The sequence below is a fragment of the Oncorhynchus mykiss genome, chromosome 21, assembly GCF_013265735.2.
Source record: "Oncorhynchus mykiss isolate Arlee chromosome 21, USDA_OmykA_1.1, whole genome shotgun sequence".
In the NCBI taxonomy this organism is placed as follows: Eukaryota; Metazoa; Chordata; class Actinopteri; order Salmoniformes; family Salmonidae; genus Oncorhynchus; species Oncorhynchus mykiss.
In genome coordinates, this window is record NC_048585.1 from 11,385,010 (window position 1) to 11,410,114 (window position 25,105).

Below are 25,105 nucleotides of genomic sequence, written 5' to 3' on the forward strand. Positions count from 1 at the left end.
ATGAATCTTTACCTGTCTTCCTCTACCTGAACCCTCCCTGAACCCTCCCTGACCCTGGTCTGTACCTGTCTTCCTCTACCTGAACCCTCCCTGATCCTTACATCTGACCCTGGTCTGTACCTGTCTTCACCTACCTGAACACTCCCTGACCCTGGTCTGTACCTGTCTTCCTCTGAAAGCACTGAACTGAGCTTTTAGAATTTGAGCAATTCCAGTGGCGGCTGGTGGGAGGAGCTACAGGAGGACGGGCTCATTGTAATGGCTGGAATGGAATTGATGGAATGGTATCAAACATATGGAAACCACGTTTGACTCTGTTCCAATTATTCCATTCCAGTCATTACAATGAGCCTATCCTCCTATATCTCCTCCCACCAGCCTCCACTGAGCAATTCAATGTTAGCGCCCAAAGTGTCTTCAGTCATACAGAAACACTCTGGTCCTGGTTAGCGGTGGTAGTCGGCCTGGTGTTGGTCATCAGAGTAGGCTTGTCTTGGTTCAGGAAGGCAATGATTTGTACGGGGTAGGCGAGGTTTGTATGTGCATAGGCCTGGTTTGGTTCAGGGTAGTCAGGGTCAGGGTTTCACAATGGTACTCAGAGCAAAATCAGATGACTACCATTTCTCAGCTTGGCTTTCTGACCAACAGGCTGGTATACAGTGGGGCAAAAAAGTATTTAGTCAGCCACCAATTGTGCAAGTTCTCCCACTTAAAAAGATGAGAGAGGCCTGTAATTTTCATCATAGGTACACTTCAACTATGATAGACAAAATGAGAAAAAAAATCCAGAAAATCACATTGTAGGATTTTTAGTCAATAATTTTGATCAATAACAAAAGTTTATCTCAATACTTTGTTATATACCCTTTGTTGGCAATGACAGAGGTCAAACGTTTTCTGTAAGTCTTCACAAGGTTTTCACACACTGTTGCTGCTATTTTGGCCCATTCCTCCATGCAGATCTCCTCTAGAGCAGTGATGTTATGGGGCTGTTGCTGGGCAACACGGACTTTCAACTCCCTCCAAAGATTTTCTATGGGGTTGAGATCTGGAGACTGGCTAGGCCACTCCAGGACCTTGAAATGCTTCTTACGAAGCCACTCCTTCGTTGCCCGGGCGGTGTGTTTGGGATCATTGTCATGCTGAAAGACCCAGCCACGTTTAATCTTCAATGCCCTTGCTGATGGAAGTAGGTTTTCACTCAAAATCTCATGATACATGGCCCCATTCATTCTTTCCTTTACACGGATCAGTCGTCCTGGTCCCTTTGCAGAAAAACGGCCCCAAAGCATGATGTTTCCATCCCCATGCTTCACAGTAGGTAGGGTGTTCTTTGGATGCAACTCAGCATTCTTTGTCCTCCTAACACGACGAGTTGAGTTTTTACCAAAAAGTTATATTTTGGTTTAATCTGACCATATGACATTCTCCCTTCTGGATTCTCCCTTCTCTTCTTCTGGATAATCCAAATGCTCTCTAGCAAACTTCAGATGGACCTGGACATGTACTGGCTTAAGCAGGGGGACACGTCTGGCACTGCAGGATTTGAGTCCCTGGCGGCGTAGTGTGTTACTGATGGTAGGCTTTGTTACTTTGGTCCCAGCTCTCTGCAGGTCATTCACTAGGTCCCCCCGTGTGGTTCTGGGATTTTTTCTCACCGTTCTTGTGATCATTTTGACCCCACAGGGTGAGATCTTGCGTGGAGCCCCAGATCAAGGGAGATTATCAGTGGTCTTGTATGTCTTCCATTTCCTAATAATTGCTCCCACAGTTGATTTCTTCAAACCAAGCTGCTTACCTATTGCAGATTCAGTCTTCCCAGCCTGGTGCAGGTCTACAATTTTGTTTCTGGTGTCCTTTGCCAGCTCTTTGGTCTTGGCCATAGTGGAGTTTGGAGTGTGACTGTTTGAGGTTGTGGACAGGTGTATTTTATACTGATAACAAGTTCAAACAGGTGCCATTAATATAGGTAACGAGTGGAGGACAGAGGAGCCTCTTAAAGAAGAAGTTACAGGTCTGTGAGAGCCAGAAATCTTGCTTGTTTGTAGGTGGCCAAATACTTATTTTCCACCATAATTTGCAAATAAATTAATTAAAAATCCTACAATGTGATTTTCTGGATTTTTTTTCTCATTTTGTCTGTCATAGTTGAAGTGTACCTATGATGAAAATTACAGGCCTCTCTCATCTTTGTAAGTGGGAGAACTTGCACAATTGGTGGCTGACTAAATAATGTTTTGCCCCACTGTAGATACTCAGCCAATATAACTGGAGGACATGTTTAACATCAACAACAACAACAAACTTGAAAACCTGTCGATCAAGACAAATGTGAACAGCTGAATAATGTGTTTTTGTCTGTGTTCATGTGGCAGTGTGTGTGTCTGTGTGTTACCAGAATGTTTAGCAGGACATTCTAACCAAGTGAGAGAGACTTTGTAATTTCTTCAAACGATCATCTTTATTTAATAAGAATTGCAATAATGAAGCTGGTCGACCTCACACTCTTGAGTGTAAGGCAGAGAGCTCAACGGTACAGAAAAAACAGAGGTCCTATATAGCAGACCTAAAAATGCTTAGTCATGGCTGGTTCCACCCCTCCCATGCAGATTCGGGGCATCATAAGCTACCTTGGGTTCATGTTGTGGTTATGTTCACCGGGTGTTGTTTCCCTGTACCCTGGCTTAGTTTCTCAGAGGCGTAGATGATTAGAAACAAATAGGGGTTTGTTCTCTTTCTCAGGCTCTCTCGATCTCGGCTCACACCATGTCCTTGACTATACCCACAGACCAGCTGCAGGGAGCTAGAGGGGAACCATCCCTTTACAGAAGCACAGCATTTGTAGTTATGAAAATCTCTTACTATTGTTAAGCATATAATTCAACAATCAATATTCAACAAAGCAGGTAAATACGTAATATTTACCTTACAGTTTTCACACATCAAAGTTCCTGTAGATTGTTAAACAGGATCTCACATACTGCAGTTGCACCCAAACGGCTCTTATCTGTACGCCCAGACCCATGACTAAGTCACACAAGACAAGCCTATACTAAAATATAACACTGGATAAATATCCAAGTAAAAACAGCATAGTATGTTCAATTAAAACACATGGTAGTTAATTCAATAATTTCCTCTATAATGGTTAAGTTTCTTAAGGCAAAAACAATAGTAGGGTGATTAGTCGGGGTGGATGTGGGTGTATAACACAAACTTCTAGCAACCCCAAGGTTGAGTGTTTGAATCTCATCACGGAAAACGTTAGCATTTTAGCTAATTAGCAACATTGAAACAAATGTTTAGCTACGTTGGAACTACTTATCAAGTTCGCTAACCCTTCCCCTAACCTTAACCCCTAGAGCTAGTTAGCGTTAGACACCTAGCTGTTAGCAACAACAAATTGTAATTCGTGACATGTCATACATTTAACAAATTCGAAACATATTGTATTATGAATTGTAATTCATAACATATCAAACAAAATGGATAATGGACATCCACAAAAGAAGATACCATACCACAGTAAATGGAGTGTTTTGGTTTATATACGCACAAAATAATACGATATGCTCTGAGACCATGTTGAGAAAACCAGGCACAGCTCATCACCCGTCTAACACCATCCCTACAGTGAAGCATGTTGGCAGCATCATGCTTTGGGGATACTTTTCAGCGGCATGGACTGGGAGACTGGCAAGGACAGAGAAACAATGAATGGATCCAAATACAGGCAAATCCTTGATGATGACCTGCATCAGAGTGCAAACAACTTTAGACTGAGGCAAAGACTCACGTTCCAACAGAACAATGACCCCAAACATACAGCCAAAGCAATACTGGAATGACTAAAGAACAAGAATGTGAAAGTCCTTGAGTGGCCCAGCCAAAGCCCAGACTTGAACCCATTGAAAATCTGTGGATTGAAGGACTTGAAGATTGCTGTTTTTCGCTGCTCCCCATCTAATTTAACAGAGCTTGAGAACAGAACAGAGCGTGAGAAAAGGAAGAATGAGAGAAAAAAAAATCCAGTGTGTAAAGCTGATACAAACAAACCCAAGAGAAAGCAAATCTGTAATCGCTGCCAAAGGTGCTTCTACAAGTATAGACTCAGGGGTGTAAATACTTATGCAAATTTGATTTCTGTATTTAATTTTCAATACATTTGCTAAACATTTTTCTATGGATTGAGATGTAGCCTACATTGAGCCTTTATGATATCCTTTACAAATCAAACTACATTTTATTGGTCACGTACACATATTTATCAGATGTATGTGAGTGAGTAGTGAAATGCTTGTGTTGCAGCTCCAACAGTGCAGTAATATCTCCTTTCTGTAATGTTTCCTTTCTTTCTGTCACCAAATGTTTTCATAATATTAAAGTTACCAGGTTGTTAGGGCCATACTGGCCAAACATTTTGTTCTTATATTTATATGATAATAGAGATGTGTGGACATGTGTATTCATATTTAGAAGCAATGTGGAAAGCAGTATCGTTGTTGTTTTGGAAAAATCTGTTGAGTTCATGATGAGACAAACCAAAAAAGGAAAATCCCTACACACACGAATGAAACTGTCAGTGAAACTGATATAACACAGTCAGCTGTCGATCAGCATTTGTCTTGGCTTACTGTGTGTGTTTCTGGATAACAGTCAGGAAGTCACGCCTGACATACTTCCGACCACAACTCTATCTTCCTGATTCCTGCTTACAAGCAAAAATTAAAGCAGGAAGCACCAGTGACTCGGTCTATAAAAAAGTGGTCAGATGAATCAGATGCTAAACTACAAGACTCTTTTGCTATCACAGACTGTAATATGTTCTGGGATTCTTCCGATGGCATTGAGGAGTACACCACATCAGTCACTGGCTTTATCAATAAGTGAATCGTGGACGTCGTCCCCACAGTGACTGTACGTACATACCCCAACCAGAAGCCTAGGATCATAGGCAACATTCGCACTAAGCTAAAGGGTAGAGCTGCCGCTTTCAAGGTGCGGGACTCTAACCCGGAAGCTTATAAGAAATCCTGCTATGCCCTGCGACGAACCATCAAACAGGCAAAGCGTCAATACAGAGCTAAGATTGAATCATACAACACCGGCTCCGACGCTCGTCTTATGTGGCAGGGCTTGCAAACTATTACAGACTACAAAGGGAAGCACGGCCGCGAGCTGCCCTGTGACACGAGCCTACCAGACGAGCTAAATCACTTCTATGCTCGCTTCGAGGCAAGCAACACTGAGGCATGCATGAGAGCATCAGCTGTTCCCGACGACTGTGTGATCACGCTCTCCGTAGCCAACGTTTTATTTTATTTCACCTTTATTTAACCAGGTAGGCTAGTTGAGAACAAGTTCTCATTTGCAACTGCGACCTGGCCAAGATAAAGCGTAGCAGTATGAGCAGACAACACAGAGTTACACATGGAGTAAACAATTAACAAGTCAATAACACAGTAGAAAACAAAGGGGGAGTCTATATACAATGTGTGCAAAAGGCATGAGGTAGGCGAATAATTACAATTTTGCAGATTAACACTGGAGTGATAAATGATCAGATGGTCATGTACAGGTAGAGATATTGGTGTGCAAAAGAGCAGAAAAGTAAATAAATAAATAAAAACAGTATGGGGATGAGGTAGGTGAAAATGGGTGGGCTATTTACCAATAGACTATGTACAGCTGCAGCGATCGGTTAGCTGCTCAGATAGCTGATGTTTGAAGTTGGTGAGGGAGATAAAAGTCTCCAACTTCAGCGATTTTTGCAATTCGTTCCAGTCACAGGCAGCAGAGTACTGGAACGAAAGGCGGCCAAATGAGGTGTTGGCTTTAGGGATGATCAGTGAGATACACCTGCTGGAGCGCGTGCTACGGATGGGTGTTGCCATCGTGACCAGTGAGCTGAGATAAGGCGGAGCTTTACCTAGCATGGACTTGTAGATGACCTGGAGCCAGTGGGTCTGGCGACGAATATGTAGCGAGGGCCAGCCGACTAGAGCATACAAGTCGCAGTGGTGGGTGGTATAAGGTGCTTTAGTGACAAAACGGATGGCACTGTGATAGACTGCATCCAGTTTGCTGAGTAGAGTGTTGGAGGCCATTTTGTAGATGACATCGCCGAAGTCGAGGATCGGTAGGATAGTCAGTTTTACTAGGGTAAGCTTGGCGGCGTGAGTGAAGGAGGCTTTGTTGCGGAATAGAAAGCCGACTCTTGATTTGATTTTCGATTGGAGATGTTTGATATGAGTCTGGAAGGAAAGTTTGCAGTCTAGCCAGACACCTAGGTACTTATAGATGTCCACATATTGTAGGTCGGAACCATCCAGGGTGGTGATGCTAGGCGGGCATGCGGGTGCAGGCAGCGATCGGTTGAAAAGCATGCATTTGGTTTTACTAGCGTTTAAGAGCAGTCGGAGGCCACGGAAGGAGTGTGAGTAAGTCCTTTAAACACGTTAGCATTCACAAGGCTGCGGGGCCATACGGATTACCAGGACGTGTGCTCCTGGCATGTGCTGACCAACTGGCAGGGGTCTTCACTGACATTTTCAAAAAGTCCCTGATTGAGACTGTAATACAAACATGTTTCAAGCAGACCACCATGTTTCCTGTGCCCAAGAACACAAAGGCAACCTGTCTAAATGAACACAGACCCGTAGCACTCACGTCCGTAGCCATGAAGTGCTTTGAAAGGCTGGTAATGGCTCACATCAACACTATTATCCCAGAAACCCTAGACGCACTCCAATTTGCATACCGCCCAAACAGATCCACAGATGATACAATCTCTATTGCACTCCATACAGCCCTTTCCCACCTGAACAAAAGGAACACCTATGTGAGAATGCTATTCATTGACTGCAGTTCAGCGTTCAACACCATAGTACCCTCAAAGCTCATCACTAAGTTAAGGATCCAGGTACTAAACACCTCTCTCTGCAAGTGGATCCTGGACTTCCTGACAAGCCACCCCCAGGTGATGAGGGTAGATAGCAACACATCTGCCACGCTGATCCTCAGCCCTGGAGCCCCCCAGGGGTGCGTGCTCAGTCCCCTCCTGTACTCCCTGTTCACCCACGACTGCATGCCCAGGCACAACTCCAACACCGTCATCTGGCCGGGTGGTGCCAGAATAACAACCTATACCTCAAAGTAACCAAGACTAAGGAGATGATTGTGGACTACAGGAAAAAGAGGACCGAGCATGCCCCCATTTTCATCGACGGGGCTGTAGTGGAGCAGGTTGAGAGCTTCAATTTCCTTGGTGTCCACATCAACAACAAACTAGAACGGTCCAAACACACCAAGACAATCGTGAAGAGGGCACGACAAAGCCTATTCCCCCTCAGGAAACTAAAAACATTTGGCATGGGTCCTGAGATCCTCAAAAGGTTCTACAGCTGCAACATCGAGAGCATCCTGACCAGGCGGTGTCAGAGGATGGCCCTAAAAATTGTCAAAGACCCAGCCACACCAGTCATACGCTACTGCTACTCTCTGTTCATCATATATGCAGCGTCACTTTAACCATATCTAAATGTACAAACAACCTCCATCAGCCCGATTAACCGGTGTCTGTATGTAGCCTCGCTACTGTATATAGCCTCGCTACTGTATATAGCCTCTCTATTGTATATAGCCTCGCTACTGTATATAGCCTCGCTACTGTATAGAGCCTCTCTACTGTATAGAGCCTCTCTACTGTATAAAGCCTCGCTACTGTATATAGCCTCACTACTGTATAGAGCCTCTCTACTGTATAGAGCCTCTCTACTGTATAGAGCCTCTCTACTGTATAAAGCCTCGCTACTGTATAGAGCCCCTCTACTGTATAGAGCCCCTCTACTGTATAGAGCCCCTCTACTGTATATAGCCTCACTACTGTTATTTTTCAGTGTCTTTTTACTGTTGTTTTTAATTCTTTACTTACCTATTGTTCACCTAATACCTTTTTTGCACTATTGGTTAGAGCCTGTATGTAAGCATTTCACTGTATTCAACTGTTGTATTCCACGCACGTGACAAATAAACTTTTATTTGATTTGAGTAGCTTAACGGTTCCCCCAAGTTGGGCAAGCTAGCGCCTTTGACTGTCTGCCCAGATGATGTATGGTCGTACTGGTCACACACACACACACACACACAAAATATGAATATTTTGCCCCGAAACAGGCTCCAGACAGAACAATAGTTCAATCATTGGTGTGCAGGATAAAACCTTTACTCTGTCTCCAGTTAACTTAAGAGGAACCAGTCAGTTCCTGTCAAGTATTGGCTGAGCTCCCAGACATCCTGGGGTCATTCTACACACCCAGAACAGTTACAACATGTCTCTATTAATGTGCACACACTTTTATATCTTATATTGATTTCTTTAACCATCTCAAGCCCAATGCCGAGGCTTAAAGAAGGATATTTTAGTACACAAACATTAGTAAGGTTTAACAGAAATTGCCTTCACACAGTTCCTGGAAACGGTAAACATCTATTCAGTCTCCACAGAATCTTATGACTTTATGTGGGTGAATCAGAGAGGACTTTGAGAGTGAAGAGCAGGACACAGAGGCTTTAGTTCTGAACTATACATTCTTTAAAAATAAAACACTGAGATTCCCAAAGGCAGGTCATCTCCAAATCAAGCTTTAACATAGAGTAGATTTGTGTCACTATGGCAGTATGATTTCTGCCACTAGTGGCTGTGTGTGTAGCTGGTCGACGGGCCCCAGTGTCAGCGCCCCTTGTAGACTGAGTCTCTGCTCTGCACTCAGCGCCGGAGTCTCGTAGTGGACACGCAGCCATGGCTGCCCTGGGGTCAGAGGGCAAAGGTTGAGTCAGATCAGGGTGACACCGACCCTACACCCTTCACACGCTAACACACACACACACACAGGGTTAGAGAGTTCTCACCTTTCTCCACCTTCTGTCCCAAAGACACCAGAAGCTCCGCCCCCACGCTGTGATTGACAGGGTCTCCGGCCTTCGAACGTCCCGCCCCCAACCTGTGCAGCACCTGAGCAATGACCATGCCGTCTATGTCCAGCACTGTCCCTGCAGACACCAAAAGACAAAGTCATGCAGTGTATGCGTGTGTGTGTGTGTGTGTGTGTGTGTGTGTGTGTGTGTGTGTGTGTGTGTGTGTGTGTGTGTGTGTGTGTGTGTGTGTGTGTGTGTGTGTGTGTGTGTGTGTGTGTGTGTGTGTGTGTGTGTGTGTGTGTTTGTATGTGTGTGTGTGTGTGTGTGTGTGTGTGTGTGTGTGTGTGTGTGTGTGTGTGTGTGTGTGTGTGTGTGTGTGTGTGTGTGTGTGTGTGTGCGTGCGCGCATTTGCATTTGTTAATCTGTGCCTGTGTGTGTTACCGTGGCCCTGTGTCTCCAGTTCTGTTTGGTAGTGTGCCCGTCTCAGGATGCTGTAGTAGTCTGCGTTGGTTGAACAGAGTGATGCAGCGATCTGACTGGCTACTCCCTGACCAATCATCATGTTCTGGAACTTTTCCAGGGCTGCACCATTCTGCAGGGTTGTAGAGATCACCTTTTTACCCTCATCCAGGCTCCCTGCACGGCCAATCATCCACAACAGCAGCCCACCTACACACACACACACACACACACACACACAGAATATTGACTTGAATTTGAAGGTAGTGAACGTCCACAGCTTCTGTGTCGAGACTGTAGCTAAGCCCGAGCAGAACTGACATTCTAACTAGGTCTTGGTCTGCTTGGTTTTGGTCCAAAGGAACCAATTCACTGAGTGTGTGTGTTTGTGTGTGTGTGTGTGTATTCCTCACCCAGACTTGTGACCAGCTCCAGTATGTCGTCTGGGCCCCTCCCCTTTAGACACTCCAGGGACTCCATCACTTCCAGAGTGTTCCCCACACAGCGACCAATTGGACAGTTCATACGACTAAGCACCGCCCCCGTACGGATCCCCAAACTGTTCCCAACTGTCACCTGCAGGAGAGAATGGGGTCAAGGTAAGGGTCAGGGGTCATGGTAAGGGTCAGGTGTCGGCTTTGTGTTATGTCCTTTCTATTCCAGACTTGACAACCAGTTGAGTTCCTAACTAAATCAACAACCTTATTTGATCAATCAAGTACAATGCAGGAGTGAAAACATGGCCCTCCAGACATTAAAACAAGAATGGGGTAAAGGTCAGGTGTCAGTGTTAGGGTTACCATGGACTGGGCCAGTGACTTGGCACTGCCCAGGTCTTTGTAGAGAGCTGCATTCCCAAACTTCACATCCAGAACCAAGGCACTCAGAGACTCAGCACCCTTCTTAGAGATGATAGAGCCTGGAGAGAACACACACACTATTCACATGTTCATTTCTCTACTTTGAAAGGTTGTCCAGTTTGCTGTTGTTGTTGTTGGCAGACCTGTGATGAGTGGGAGGCTGTCGACTGTAGACGTAACGTCTCTCAGAGCGTACATGACCTTGTCAGCAGGCACCAGGTTATCTGTCTGTCCTACAATGCAACAGCCAACCTCCTCCAGGATTCGATGCAGCTGAGGATGGTGCCACAATAACACATGTTAATAACTTGTAAATGAGAGAGAGAGAGAGAGAGAGGGAGAGGGAGAGGGAGAGGGAGAGGGAGAGGGAGAGGGAGAGAGAGAGAGAGAGAGAGAGAGCGAGAGCGAGAGCGAGAGAGAGAGAGAGAGAGAGGGAGAGGGAGAGGGAGAGAGAGAGAGGGAGAGGGAGAGAGGGAGAGAGAGAGAGATAGAGGGAGAGAGAGTACCTGTTGTACTGACTGATAGACATTAAAGCCAGGGATGGACTCCAGTTTGTCGAGCGTGCCGCCTGTGTGTGCCAGACCTCTGCCACTTATCATGGGTACCTATGGACACAGCTTCTGATAGTCAGACACACACACACACACACACACACACACACACACACACACACACACACACACACACACACACACACACACACACACACACACAGGTGGATCCAGGCAGGTACCTTGCAGCCGCAGGCAGCCAGAGCAGGAGCCAGCACCAGGCTGATCTTGTCCCCCACTCCACCTGTCGAGTGTTTATCCACCATTAGCCCCTCCCACTCTGCCGGCCATGACATCACTTCCCCTGACATCATCATCTCCTTCGTCAGTGCGAGTGTCTCCTCTGCTACCATTCCCTTCAGCCAGATTGCCATCAGCATGGCTCCTATACACACACACACACACACACACACACACACACGCACAGACGCAGACACGCACACACACACACACACACACACACACATCAGATCAGAATTTCAACTGTAGAGTAGAGTGCAGGTTTTGGCCTGAGCTCGACTATTGATACTCAGTCTAAAGTGTGTGGGGGTCTTCTTCTCTGCAGACCTATAATAACTTGCCTTATCTGGCATCCCACCCACTGTGACTCTGTGACCTACCTGCACGTCGCTGGATGGTGTGTGTGTGTGTGTGTGTGTGTGTGTGTGTGTGTGTGTGTGTGTGTGTGTGTGTGTGTGTGTACCAATCTGGCTCTCTTGGATGGTCTTGTCCTTGACACCCTGTACGAAGTCTCGGATCTCCCCAGCGCTCAGCTGTTCACCGTTCCGTTTCTTACGGATGTGTTCTGGGAAAGTGGCTGTGCTCTGCTCATGGTGCGCCATCCCTGCAGCTCACTGACACACAATGGACTGAAACACAGCTGACTGACACACAATGGACTGACACACAGCGGACTGACACACAGCGGACTGAAACACAGCTGACTGACACACAGCGGACTGACACACAGCTGCATGTGACAAGTAGGAAAGGAAAATACACAAGGGATTGTTTTAAATCACTAAACTATTGTGTGTGTGTGTATGTTTCAACAGAATCGGCGGAATGAATACACCCCTGATCAGCGTAAATACAGTTCACTCTCATAACTGCCACGTTGCGTTCCTTCTCTCCCTTTGCTTGTGGACTTCAATGTACAACACATGTGACCAGGCAAAAACACATTTCCAAGCCAAACCTCTACAAACAACCTACATCTTTGTTACCATATTATCTAAAATAATCTTACCTTGACTTAGAAGAGTTCTAGTGTTGTCTTGGAAAGTCTGTTTGAGCAGGGCGTTTCTGTTGGCTGAACTAGTCAGCTGAATTTACTAGATAAACGATAATGAAAGTGAAAAAAATGCTTAATCATCTCTCTCTCTTTCTCTGTCTCTCTTGCTTCTACTTCATTTTGGAAGAAATTAATTTGTTCAAAACTGTTCAACTACTGTCTTTCTCTCTCTTTGAGTCAACTACCCATATCATGGATTTCTCAATGGAAACAAAGCCATACAAATAAAGACATTGCAATTAATTGTATGAAGAGTACCTTGGTTCTCCTTTCTTTTTGATGACCAATTTATCCCTTTTACCAAAGAGCATCTTCTGTCTACCAAGTCTACTATTGTGTACCTCAGCAGAGCTTCCCTTCCTCCTCTTCTTTTCTGTGTCTATTAAGGTTTTTATTAAGAGTTTCCTACCTGTACCGGAACGCTGCTCCTGAACACTGTCATGTCTTCCAACCTTGAGAACACACACCGGTCAAATACCCCTCTCTGTCTGTCTGTATGGAAGGACTAGTGACCAATGGGTGTGAGTGGTGGAGCGGGTCAGTTAGTCATTAACTACGACAGTAGTCACAACCCATCACGAATCAGAAGGGGAAACAGTCATTTTGACCTAAATAAATCTGACCCTACCACATCCCCTCATCCTAATACCCTCACCCTTCTTCTTACCCTCACCCCTCCCCTTACCCTTACCCTCACCTGTCTTCCTCTACCTGTACCCTCACTAGTCCCAACCTAACATCTGACCTGTCTTCCCTAATGCCTTAATAGATATGGTTTCACTCAAATATGAAAGACACATAATGGAGCTTAATCAAAGCATTTCATAGGCCTATACCCATAACATCACTTACGCCACATCTCACAAACAGAATGCTACTCTGTATGTATAAAACCCACCTGTGTCACTCAAGATAACCAGAAGAGGGTGCCATTTTGAAGAATCAAGAAATCCCATTTTGAAGATTTGAATGTGTAATTTACAGACAGTCAATCACTTATCACCAATGTCAGGCATCAGTCAATGATGGCACTGTGAAACTCACTGAAACACCTCGAGGCGGCGCTCTTAGCGCTGTTCGTCTGCAGACATAACAACTGTCTTGTGAAATAAAAAGGGGTTCAAAAGTTGTTTGTATTAGTCAACGGTGGAGTCGGCTTGCAGTTTCAAAATGGTGGTTCCTTTCTTTATGTCTACATTTCCAAGTAACTGTTCAGGCTGACCAGTACAGTACACAACTATTCACACAAGGTGAGGTTGACCAGTACTGTACACAACTATTCACACAAGGTGAGGTTGACCAGTACTGTACACAACTATTCACACAAGGTGAGGTTGACCAGTACTGTACACAACTATTCATACAAGGTGAGGCTGACCAGTACTGTACACAACTATTCACACAAGGTGAGGCTGACCAGTACTGTACACAACTATTCACACAAGGTGAGGTTGACCAGTACAGTACACAACTATTCACACAAGGTGAGGTTGACCAGTACTGTACACAACTATTCACACAAGGTGAGGCTGACCAGTTAGGGCTGATCGGATCATTAAGCCATAAACAGTAAAAAACTATGGAAAACAATGGAAAAAGATTGTTCTCATTGTCAGCAGAAAACCATCTTTAATAGAAGGCCTGTGTGGCTGAAAGCGCTGAACTGAGCTTTTAGAATTTGAGCAATTCCAGTGGCGGCTGGTGGGAGGAGCTACAGGAGGACGGGCTCATTGTTATGGCTGGAATGGAATTGATGGAATGGTATCAAACACATGGAAAACACGTTTGACTCCGTTCCAATCATTCCTTTCCAGCCATTACAATGAGCCTATCCTCCTATATCTCCTCTCACCAGCCTCCACTGAGCAATTCAATGTTAGCGCCCAAAGTGTCTTCAGTCATACAGAAACACTCTGGTCCTGGTTAGCGGTGGTAGGAATGGTTTGGTCCGGAGTAGGCCGGGTGTTGGTCATCAGGGTAGGCAAGGATTTCTTCAGGGTAGGCAAGGTTTGTATGTGCGTAGGCCTGGTTTGGTTCAGGATAGGTACGGTTTTGGTCAGGGTAGTCAGGGTCATCAAGGTAGTCAGGGTTTGGTTCACAATGTTCCTCAGAGAGAATCAGTTGACTAACATTTCTCAGCTTGACTTTCTGACCAACAGTCTGGTACAGATACACAGCCACAATAAACTGGAGGACCTGTCACAAGAAAACAACCTGTTTAACATCAACAACAACAACAACAACAAACTACAAAACCTGTCGATTCAGACAAATGTGAACAGCTGAGTAGTGTGTGTGTGTGTGTGTGTCTTTGTGCATGTGGCTGTGTCTGTGTGTCTGTGTGTGTACGTGTGTACGAGTGTGTGCATGCGTCTGTGTGTTACCTGACTGATTAGCAGGCCCACTTCCATTCCCACTATTGTCAAAGTGTTCTCCTTCAACCAGTTGGTGATTATGTCTACACATCTCTGTAAACAAAACACACACACTTGAACATGTCAATACAGATGGGAGGAGTGAGAGTGCATGTGAGAGAGAGAGTGAGAGAGAGAGAGAGAGAGTGCGAGAGAGAGAGTGCGAGAGAGAGAGAGAGAGTGCGAGAGAGAGAGAGAGAGAGTGCGAGAGAGAGAGAGAGAGAGAGAGAGAGAGATAGATAGATAGATAGAGAGAGAGAGAGAGAGAGATAGATAGAGAGAGTGCGAGAGATAGAGAGAGAGAGTGAGCGAGAGAGTGCGAGAGAGTAAGAGATATATATATATATATATAGAGAGAGAGAGAGAGAGTGAGAGAGGGAGAGAGAGAGTGAGAGACAGACAGACATACAGACAGAGAGAGAGAGAGAGAGAGAGAGAGAGAGAGAGAGAGGGAGAGAGATAGAGAGAGGGGGGGAGAAGAGAGAGAGAGAGAGAGGGAGAGAGAGAGAGAGAGAGAGAGGGAGAGAGAGAGTGAGAGACAGACAGACATACAGACAGAGAGAGAGAGAGAGAGAGAGAGAGAGAGAGAGAGAGGGAGAGAGATAGAGAGAGAGAGAGAGAGAGAGAGAGATAGAGAGAGGGGGGGAGAAGAGAGTACTGAGAGAGAGAGAGAGAGAGGGCGAGAGAGGGCAAGAGAGTAAGAGATATATATATATATAGAGAGAGAGAGAGAGAGAGAGAGGGCGAGACTGTACCTGTGGATGGATCTGTGTTTCACTTCCATTTCCAAACAGCAGTGTGCTGAATCCTGAGATGGCAGGACAGTCCGTGGTGTTGAAACAGGAACAGGGATACACCTCTATCAGACTGTTGTTCTTAATGAACATGTTGCTCTGCCAGTCATTAGGACTCTGCATACCACAGCAGTGCCCCTACACACACACACACACACACACAACTGGTCAGTTCGGTCTCGCCTCATCTTCGCTTTTGATGTGGACCATGTTTCACAACTGCTGTCATACATACATAGCGCTGTACATTATCCAGAAGCTTCCAATGTCGTTGATTGTCAGGGTTTGTTCCATATTCAGTGATGATCTTATCCACTTCTATGTTCATCTTAGATGTGATCTGTCAGCGCAAAACACATGTCTGTCTGTCTGTCTGTCTGTCTGTCTCTGTGTAGAAACACAGCAGTTATCATAGTACTGTCTGTCTGTCTCTGTGTAGAAACAAAGCAGTTATCATAGTACTGTCTGTCTGTCTCTGTGTAGAAACACAGCATTTATCATAGTACTGTCTGTCTGTCTGTCTGTCTCTGTGTAGAAACACAGCATTTATCATAGTACTGTCTGTCTGTCTGTCTGTCTCTGTGTAGAAACAAAGCATTTATCATAGTACTGTCTGTCTGTCTGTCTGTCTCTGTGTAGAAACAAAGCAGTTATCATAGTACTGTCTGTCTGTCTGTATGTCTGTCTGTCTGTCTCTGTGTAGAAACAAAGCATTTATCATAGTACTGTCTGTCTGTCTCTGTGTAGAAACACAGCAGTTATCATAGTACTGTCTGTCTGTCTGTCTGTCTCTGTGTAGAAACAAAGCAGTTATCATAGTACTGTCTGTCTGTCTGTCTGTCTGTCTCTGTGTAGAAACACAGCAGTTATCATAGTACTGTCTGTCTGTCTCTGTGTAGAAACAAAGCAGTTATCATAGTACTGTCTGTCTGTCTCTGTGGAGAAACAAAGCAGTTATCATAGTACTGTCTGTCTGTCTCTGTGTAGAAACAAAGCAGTTATCATAGTACTGTCTGTCTGTCTGTCTGTCTCTGTGTAGAAACACAGCAGTTATCATAGTACTGTCTGTCTGTCTCTGTGTAGAAACAAAGCAGTTATCATAGTACTGTCTGTCTGTCTCTGTGGAGAAACAAAGCAGTTATCATAGTACTGTCTGTCTGTCTCTGTGTAGAAACAAAGCAGTTATCATAGTACTGTCTGTCTGTCTCTGTGGAGAAACAAAGCAGTTATCATAGTACTGTCTGTCTGTCTCTGTGTAGAAACAAAGCAGTTATCATAGTACTGTCTGTCTGTCTGTCTGTCTGTCTGTCTGTCTCTGTGTAGAAACACAGCAGTTATCATAGTACTGTCTGTCTGTCTCTGTGTAGAAACAAAGCAGTTATCATAGTACTGTCTGTCTGTCTCTGTGTAGAAACAAAGCAGTTATCATAGTACTGTCTGTCTGTCTGTCTGTCTCTGTGTAGAAACAAAGCAGTTATCATAGTACTGTCTGTCTGTCTGTCTGTCTGTCTGTCTCTGTGTAGAAACACAGCAGTTATCATAGTACTATGCAACAACATGTTAATACAGCCCATTTTCTCTGAGATGCTTAATGCTTGGTCCTGGACATACCTTTCCATGATTTAACAAAATGATGAAGATGACAAACAGCTGACCAAGGACGATGCAGATCAGGAAGCCCATGTACTGAGAGGAAAGACAGAGAGTTGACTAAAACCAGTTAGGTCACCACAAACACTACACTAGGAGCTTAAAGATGACGTGTGTGTGTGTGTGTGTGTGTGTGATGCGCGGGTCAGCTGTTTGTTCCAACAAGCTCTCACACCAGAATCATACGTTTGTCCAAAAACATCACATTTCAAAGGTTATACTATACAGTGGGGCAAAACAGTATTTAGTCAGCCACCAATTGTGCAAGTTCTGCCACTTAAAAAGATGAGAGAGGCCTGTAATTTTCATCATAGGTACACTTCAACTATGACAGACGAAATGAGAAGAAAAAAAATCCAGAAAATCACATTGTAGGATTTTTAATGAATTTATTTGCAAATTATGGTGGAAAATAAGTATTTGGTCAATAACAAAAGTTTATCTCAATACTTTGTTATATACCCTTTGTTGGCAATGACAGAGGTCAAACGTTTTCTGTAAGTCTTCACAAGGTTTTCACACACGGTTGGTGGTATTTTGGCCCATTCCTCCATGCAGATCTCCTCTAGAGCAGGGATGTTTTGGGGCTGTTGCTGGGCAACACGGACTTTCAACTCCCTCCAAAGATTTTCTATGGGGTTGAGATCTGGAGACTGGCTTGGTCACTCCAGGACCTTGAAATGCTTCTTACGAAGCCACTCCTTCGTTGCCCGGGCGGTGTGTTTGGGATCATTGTCATGCTGAAAGACCCAGCCACGTTTCATCTTCAATGCCCTTGCTGATGGAAGGATGCTTTCACTCAAAATCTCATGATACATGGCCCCATTCCTTCTTTTCCTTTACACGGATCAGTCGTCCTGGTCCCTTTGCAGAAAAACAGACCCAAAGCATGATGTTTCCACCCCCATGCTTCACAGTAGGTATGGTATGGTGTTCTTTGGATGCAACTCAGCATTCTTTGTCCTCCAAACACGACGAGTTGAGTTTTTACCAAAAAGTTATATTTTGGTTTCATCTGACCATATGACATTCTCCCAATCTTCTGGCTTAAGCAGGGGGACATGTCTGTCACTGCAGGATTTGAGTCCCTGGCGGCGTAGTGTTTTACTGATGGTAGGCTTTGTTACTTTGGTCCCAGCTCTCTGCAGGTCATTCACTAGGTCCCCCCGTGTGGTTCTGGGATTTTTGCTCACCGTTCTTGTGATCATTTTGACCCCACGGGGTGAGATCTTGCGTGGAGCCCCAGATCAAGGGAGATTATCAGTGGTCTTGTATGTCTTCCATGTCCTAATAATTGCTCCCACAGTTGATTTCTTCAAACCAAGCTGCTTACCTATTGCAGATTCAGTCTTCCCAGCCTGGTGCAGGTCTACAATTTTGTTTCTGGTGTCCTTTGACAGCTCTTTGGTCTTGGCCATAGTGGAGTTTGGAGTGTGACTGTTTGAGGTTGTGGACAGGTGTCTTTTATACTGATAACAAGTTCAAACAGGTGCCATTAATACAGGTAACGAGTGGAGGACAGAGGAGCCTCTTAAAGAAGAAGTTCCAGGTCTGTGAGAGCCTGTCACGGCTGATTTCCTCCTCTTCGTCTGAAGGTGTAGCAGGGATTGGACCACTACGCAGCGTAGTTCGTGCTCAACATGTTTTAATAAAAGAAGAATAAAGGTGGACACTATACAAATACAAAACAACAAACGTGGCAAAACCGAAACAGTCCTATCTGGTGCAGAGAACACAAAGACAGGAAACAACCACCCACAAAGTACCCACAGAATATGGCTGCCTAAATTTGATTCCCAATCAGAGACAACAATAGACAGCTGCCTCTAATTGAGAACTAATCTAGGCAACTATAGACATACAAATTACCTAGAAGGGAAACAGCCCCATAAACATACAAAAACCCCTAGACAAGACAAAAACACACACATACATCACCCATGTCACACCCTGACCTAACCAAAATAACAAGGAAAAACAAAGAATATTAAGGTCATGGTGTGACAAAGCCAGAAATTTTGCTTGTTTGTAGGTGACCAAATACTTATTTTCCACCATAATTTGCAAATAAATTCATTAAAAATCCTACAATGTGATTTTCTGGATTTCTTTTCTCATTTTGTTTGTCATAGTTGAAGTGTACCTATGATGAAAATTACAGGCCTCTCATCCTTTAAAGTGGGAGAACTTGCACAATTGGTGGCTGACTAAATACTTTTTTGCCCCACTGTATGGGATAAAGTGAAAATCTGAGGCCTACACCCGACCTTAATAACCTGCAAATATAGAAAATACCTTGTACAGTTCCCTTTCTTCTCTTGTACATTTATTTACTGATAGACATGAACTGCACAATAATGATACATTTATGGATTTTTTTTATGCATAGTTTTCTCTATATTCAACCCCGCCACCAACCCGCCCTTCATCCACACAATATTTAATGACCCTAAACCCACCCACCCTGGATATAACTGTGCGGACTACATGTTATGAGTCAACCCACGCATCACTAGTGTGTGTGTGTGTGTGTGTGTGTGTGTGTGTGTGTGTGTGTGTTTGTGTGTGTTTGCGTGTGTGTGTGTTTGTGTTTGTTTGTGTGTGAGATGACCGTAACATGACCACTCACCAGTAGTAGGAAGCACCTGTTCTCCAGTTGGGCTCCCATACACCCCAGGATAGTGACACCAACCACCACTAGACCAATTATGAACAGTCCCCCAGCTACAGTCTTCACCTCAACTACACACGCACGCACGCACACACACAACAAAAATGCAGGTGCGTTTTCGGAGGAACAATCACACCCTTGTCTCTCTCATAACATTTGAGTTAATATAGAAACTCTGAAATGTGACAAAAGGCAATTCTCTGTCCAGTATAACTTACCAGAGCTGAGAACAGCAATGAAATTGTCTTTGTCAAACAAGATCCACACCGCACATCCAAAGATACAGAGCCCCAGAATCTGTGTAGAGGATTCAGAATGCTGCATGTCACTTCATATGTAGTACATGAAACCCCCATGTCGAGAGGCGACATCTCTGGGTCGTTTTTAGAAGATTCAGATGAGGAATGCTAGCTGGTTAAGATTAGGGTTAGGTTGAATTCTAGATTCTTTTTTTGTTCTTACCAAGAAAACAGAGTTGAAAACTGCTGCGAAGAATTTGAGAATTTGAAACTTGTCGTCCACCTTCATGATGTCTTCCTGATATTTTATCTGTGGTTACTTCTCACTGACACGGCGACAGGCAACAGCAATGGCAGACAAACTATTTTTCTCTCACCTCCCTGTCTGCCTGACTACTGTTAAGGTAATGCTTTATTTGGTAGGTGCCATTTCCTGGTTCCATCACCTTGGGAACAGAGTCCAGCTCCTCGTTGTTCTTAATAATTAACTACTCCCACGCATGAAGGTATCACACACACACGCACGCACACACACACACACACACACACACACACACACACACACACACACACACACACACACACACACACACACACACACACACACACACACACACACACACACACACACACACACACCTATCTACCTACTTACCTTCCTGATACTTGAAGTGCTGTGGTCCTGGATCCTATGTCCTAGTAGCCTATGAGACAACATTATTGTTATGGCATGGGTTTGAATCCTGGGTCTACCATGGTAGGGATAACCTACATTTCTTGACACACAAAGTCAGCATGCTGTTTGGGCGTTTGTTACAGAACAATAAACTGATGTTTGAGAGCAGTGGAGGCTGCTGAGGGGAGGACGGCTCACACTAATGGAATGGTATCAAACACATGTAATCCTCTTCTGTTCACTGCATTATTATATTATTATTATGAGCCGTCCTCCCCTCAGCAGCCTCCACTGTTTGAGAGACACAATTACAGTTTTTTACAATCCCTTTGGCACTAATTTCGGAACCTTGTGGTCATTTTTCAAAACTCTAGACACAAAACTCAAAACGGTCATCACTTGTAACACAGGCTGTCCAATGTTCAAAACATTGCATTGTGCATTCATATCTTTAAAGAAACCTTGCACTTGCAGAATCATTGGTTCAAATAACTCATTTATCATGAAATACCATAGGAACATTCATTTAGATCGCCCACACACAAGATACGGATAGTTTCAATGTGTAGTTGTTCGTACAATCATTAAATATTGTAGTACAAAATATGTGATACATGTTTCATTATGGTCCTACACGTAAATACATCACTGTAAAAGGACTAGTAGAGAGAATACTACAGACACAGTGGAATCATTGGACACAATATGACATGTATTGATGAAATACAATAAAATCAGTCAGGTTTCTTTGAATCAAAGCAAAAATAATTAGCTACAAAAAAAAGAAAAAAACTACAGTAAAACATCACTGCAGTGTTCCTCACCTGGCTTACTGTAAAACATCACTGCAGTGTTCCTCACCGGGCTTACTGTAAAACATCACTGCAGTGTTCCTCACCGGGCTTACTGTAAAACATCACTGCAGTGTTCCTCACCTGGCTTACTGTAAAACATCGCTGCAGTGTTCCTCACCGGGCTTACTGTAAAACATCACTGCAGTGTTCCTCACCTGGCTTACTGTAAAACATCACTGCAGTGTTCCTCACCTGGCTTACTGTAAAACATCACTGCAGTGTTCCTCACCTGGCTTACTGTAAAACAACAACTGCAGTGTTCCTCACCTGGCTTACTGTAAAACATCACTGCAGTGTTCCTCACCTGGCTTACTGTAAAACATCACTGCAGTGTTCCTCACCTGGCTTACTGTAAAACATCACTGCAGTGTTCCTCACCTGGCTTACTGTAAAACATCACTGCAGTGTTCCTCACCTGGCTTACTGTAAAACATCACTGCAGTGTTCCTCACCTGGCTTACTGTAAAACATCACTGCAGTGTTCCTCACCGGGCTTACTGTAAAACATCACTGCAGTGTTCCTCACCTGGCTTACTGTAAAACATCACTGCAGTGTTCCTCACCTGGCTTACTGTAAAACATCACTGCAGTGTTCCTCACCTGGCTTACTGTAAAACATCACTGCAGTGTTCCTCACCTGGCTTACTGTAAAACATCACTGCAGTGTTCCTCACCTGGCTTACTGTAAAACATCACTGCAGTGTTCCTCACCGGGCTTACTGTAAAACATCACTGCAGTGTTCCTCACCTGGCTTACTGTAAAACATCACTGCAGTGTTCCTCACCGGGCTTACTGTAAAACATCACTGCAGTGTTCCTCACCGGGCTTACTGTAAAACATCACTGCAGTGTTCCTCACCAGGCTTACTGTAAAACATCACTGCAGTGTTCCTCACCGGGCTTACTGTAAAACATCACTGCAGTGTTCCTCACCGGGCTTACTGTAAAACATCACTGCAGTGTTCCTCACCTGGCTTACTGTAAAACATCACTGCAGTGTTCCTCACCTGGCTTACTGTAAAACATCACTACAGTGTTCCTCACCTGGCTTACTGTAAAACATCACTGCAGTGTTCCTCACCTGGCTTACTGTAAAACATCACTGCAGTGTTCCTCACCTGGCTTACTGTAAAACATCACTGCAGTGTTCCTCACCTGGCTTACTGTAAAACAACAACTGCAGTGTTCCTCACCTGGCTTACTGTAAAACAACACTGCAGTGTTCCTCACCTGGCTTACTGTAAAACATCACTGCAGTGTTCCTCACCGGGCTTACTGTAAAACATCACTGCAGTGTTCCTCACCGGGCTTACTGTAAAACATCACTGCAGTGTTCCTCACCGGGCTTACTGTAAAACATCACTGCAGTGTTCCTCACCGGGCTTACTGTAAAACATCACTGCAGTGTTCCTCACCGGGCTTACTGTAAAACATCACTGCAGTGTTCCTCACCTGGCTTACTGTAAAACATCAACTGCAGTGTTCCTCACCTGGCTTACTGTAAAAAGCTAAACAAAGGATTGACTACTGTACTTCTAAATTTCCCTCAACCTTGTCTTGTGGATTTGGCCATAGGTTCTCATGCACATCACAATGGATGTTTTCATTAGCCAAACCTCTTGGGAAGAATCTTCGGGCAGGGCAAATCCAGGCCTGACACTGGTCTGCAGTGATGTCATTGCATGGTGAATCCAGGCCTGACACTGGTCTGCAGTGATGTCATTGCATGGTGAATCCAGGCCTGACACTGGTCTGCTGTGATGTCATTGCATGGTGAATCCAGGCCTGACACTGGTCTGCCGTGATGTCATTGCATGCGTCATCCATGGCCTGGAGAAGGGTGGCCTGTTCGTGAGGGCGCCTTTCATATACCTCCATGTGGAGAAAAATTCCTCAATCGGGTTTTTAGGAAAGGAGAGTATGGGGGTAAGTACAGGGTGGTAAATTGTGGATGGGCCTGAAACCATGCTTGCACCATTTGAGCATGGTGGAACCTGACATTATCCCACACAATGACATAGGTCTACAGCTCTACAGACCTGATTTAGCCCATCAAGGAAGGTTACATTCGAACAGCGAATCATGTGGCTGCCTGCAACTCAATATATAGAGTATATAGAGTAGAGAGCTTTAGTTGTTGTTCGACCAAACATTAGAATGGGAAACATGCGTAATCTAAGCAACTTTGACCGTGGTATGATTGTTGATGCCACACATGGTGATTCCAGCATCTCAGAAACAGCTGCCTTCCTGGGATTTTTACACACTACAGTCTCTAGAGTTTACAGAGAATGGTGTGATAAACAAAACACATTCAGTGAGCGGCAGTTCTGTGGTCAAAAACACCTTGTTAATGAGAGAGGTCAGAGGAGAATGTCCAGACTCATTCCAGCTAACAGAAAGGCCACAAATGCTCAAATAACAGCTGTTTAAAACAGTGGTGTGCAGAAGGGCATCTCTTAACATACAACACCGTGAATAATTCAGGCTGTTGTGGAGGCAAAAGGGGGTCCTACCCAGTACTAGATAGGTGTACCTAATAAAGTGGCTGGTGAGTGTACAGTAATGTTAAATCTGAAAACATGGTCTGGAAAAGTGGTACATGGGACCATAGAGACAGTGTCTGATAAAGAATGATGATGAAATATTACATCCATAGATAATGTAGTCCAATTAGTTCATGTTCCACGGTAATTGGTGTCAATGGATCTCATTATCCCGAAACTTTCATGATCTAAACATGGAATATTGTTTGTCAGTTTCCATAAAACTATGCATTAAGAGTAACGCAACAGTTACTCATCATTTTGAGCAGTTGTATCAATCTGATAGTTAGATCATTGTAATGAAATGAATAGACAGTCATCTCAGATGTAATGTGTGAATAGACAGTCATCTCAGATGTAATGTGTGAATAGACAGTCATCTCAGATGTAATGTGTGAATAGACAGTCATCTCAGATGTAATGTGTGAATAGACAGTCATCTCAGATGTAATGTGTGAATAGACAGTCATCTCAGATGTAATGTGTGAATAGACAGTCATCTCAGATGTAATGTGTGAATAGACAGTCATCTCAGATGTAATGTGTGAATAGACAGTCATCTCAGATGTAATGTGTGAATAGACAGTCATCTCAGATGTAATGTGTGAATAGACAGTCATCTCAGATGTAATGTGTGAATAGACAGTCATCTCAGATGTAATGTGTGAATAGACAGTCATCTCAGATGTAATGTGTGAATAGACAGTCATCTCAGATGTAATGTGTGAATAGACAGTCATCTCAGATGTAATGTGTGAATAGACAGTCATCTCAGATGTAATGTGTGAATAGACAGTCATCTCAGATGTAATGTGTGAATAGACAGTCATCTCAGATGTAATGTGTGAATAGACAGTCATTTCAGATGTAATGTGTGAATAGACAGTCATCTCAGATGTAATGTGTGAATAGACAGTCATCTCAGATGTAATGTGTGAATAGACAGTCATCTCAGATGTAATGTGTGAATAGACAGTCATCTCAGATGTAATGTGTGAATAGACAGTCATCTCAGATGTAATGTGTGAATAGACAGTCATCTCAGATGTAATGTGTGAATAGACAGTCATCTCAGATGTAATGTGTGAATAGACAGTCATCTCAGATGTAATGTGTGAATAGACAGTCATCTCAGATGTAATGTGTGAATAGACAGTCATCTCAGATGTAATGTGTGAATA

At 44.1% G+C, this 25,105-nt stretch overlaps 2 protein-coding genes across 5 annotated transcripts; both read right to left on the bottom strand.

The window, feature by feature from the left end:
* Nucleotides 1–30: 30 nt before the first annotated feature.
* On the bottom strand, nt 31–20,320 carry LOC110490863 (CD82 antigen-like). Of its 2 annotated transcripts, XM_036956878.1 has the most exons (9): nt 20,072–20,320; nt 19,828–19,906; nt 19,568–19,680; nt 16,900–16,974; nt 15,524–15,628; nt 15,250–15,426; nt 14,465–14,548; nt 14,000–14,276; nt 31–442 (listed from the first exon to the last, which is right to left on the bottom strand). In XM_036956878.1, the coding sequence occupies exons 1-8, from the start codon at nt 20,135–20,137 to the stop codon at nt 14,004–14,006; spliced, it is 972 nt and encodes a 323-aa protein (XP_036812773.1). In that variant the 5' UTR covers nt 20,138–20,320; the 3' UTR covers nt 31–442; nt 14,000–14,003. The 2 variants fall into 2 exon arrangements, with proteins under 2 accessions (XP_036812773.1, XP_036812772.1); XM_036956877.1 differs by lacking the exon at nt 31–442 and having other exon boundaries at nt 12,777–14,276; nt 20,072–20,317.
* On the bottom strand, nt 8,023–12,681 carry LOC118942878 (thymidine phosphorylase-like). Of its 3 annotated transcripts, none has more exons than XM_036956873.1 (11): nt 12,490–12,681; nt 12,036–12,120; nt 11,490–11,756; nt 10,969–11,171; nt 10,742–10,840; nt 10,379–10,508; nt 10,176–10,294; nt 9,789–9,951; nt 9,358–9,585; nt 8,911–9,051; nt 8,023–8,809 (listed from the first exon to the last, which is right to left on the bottom strand). In XM_036956873.1, the coding sequence occupies exons 3-11, from the start codon at nt 11,626–11,628 to the stop codon at nt 8,670–8,672; spliced, it is 1,362 nt and encodes a 453-aa protein (XP_036812768.1). In that variant the 5' UTR covers nt 11,629–11,756; nt 12,036–12,120; nt 12,490–12,681; the 3' UTR covers nt 8,023–8,669. The 3 variants fall into 3 exon arrangements, with proteins under 3 accessions (XP_036812768.1, XP_036812770.1, XP_036812769.1); XM_036956875.1 differs by having other exon boundaries at nt 8,203–8,809; nt 11,490–11,726; XM_036956874.1 differs by having other exon boundaries at nt 8,203–8,809; nt 11,490–11,745.
* Nucleotides 20,321–25,105: the final 4,785 nt, after the last annotated feature.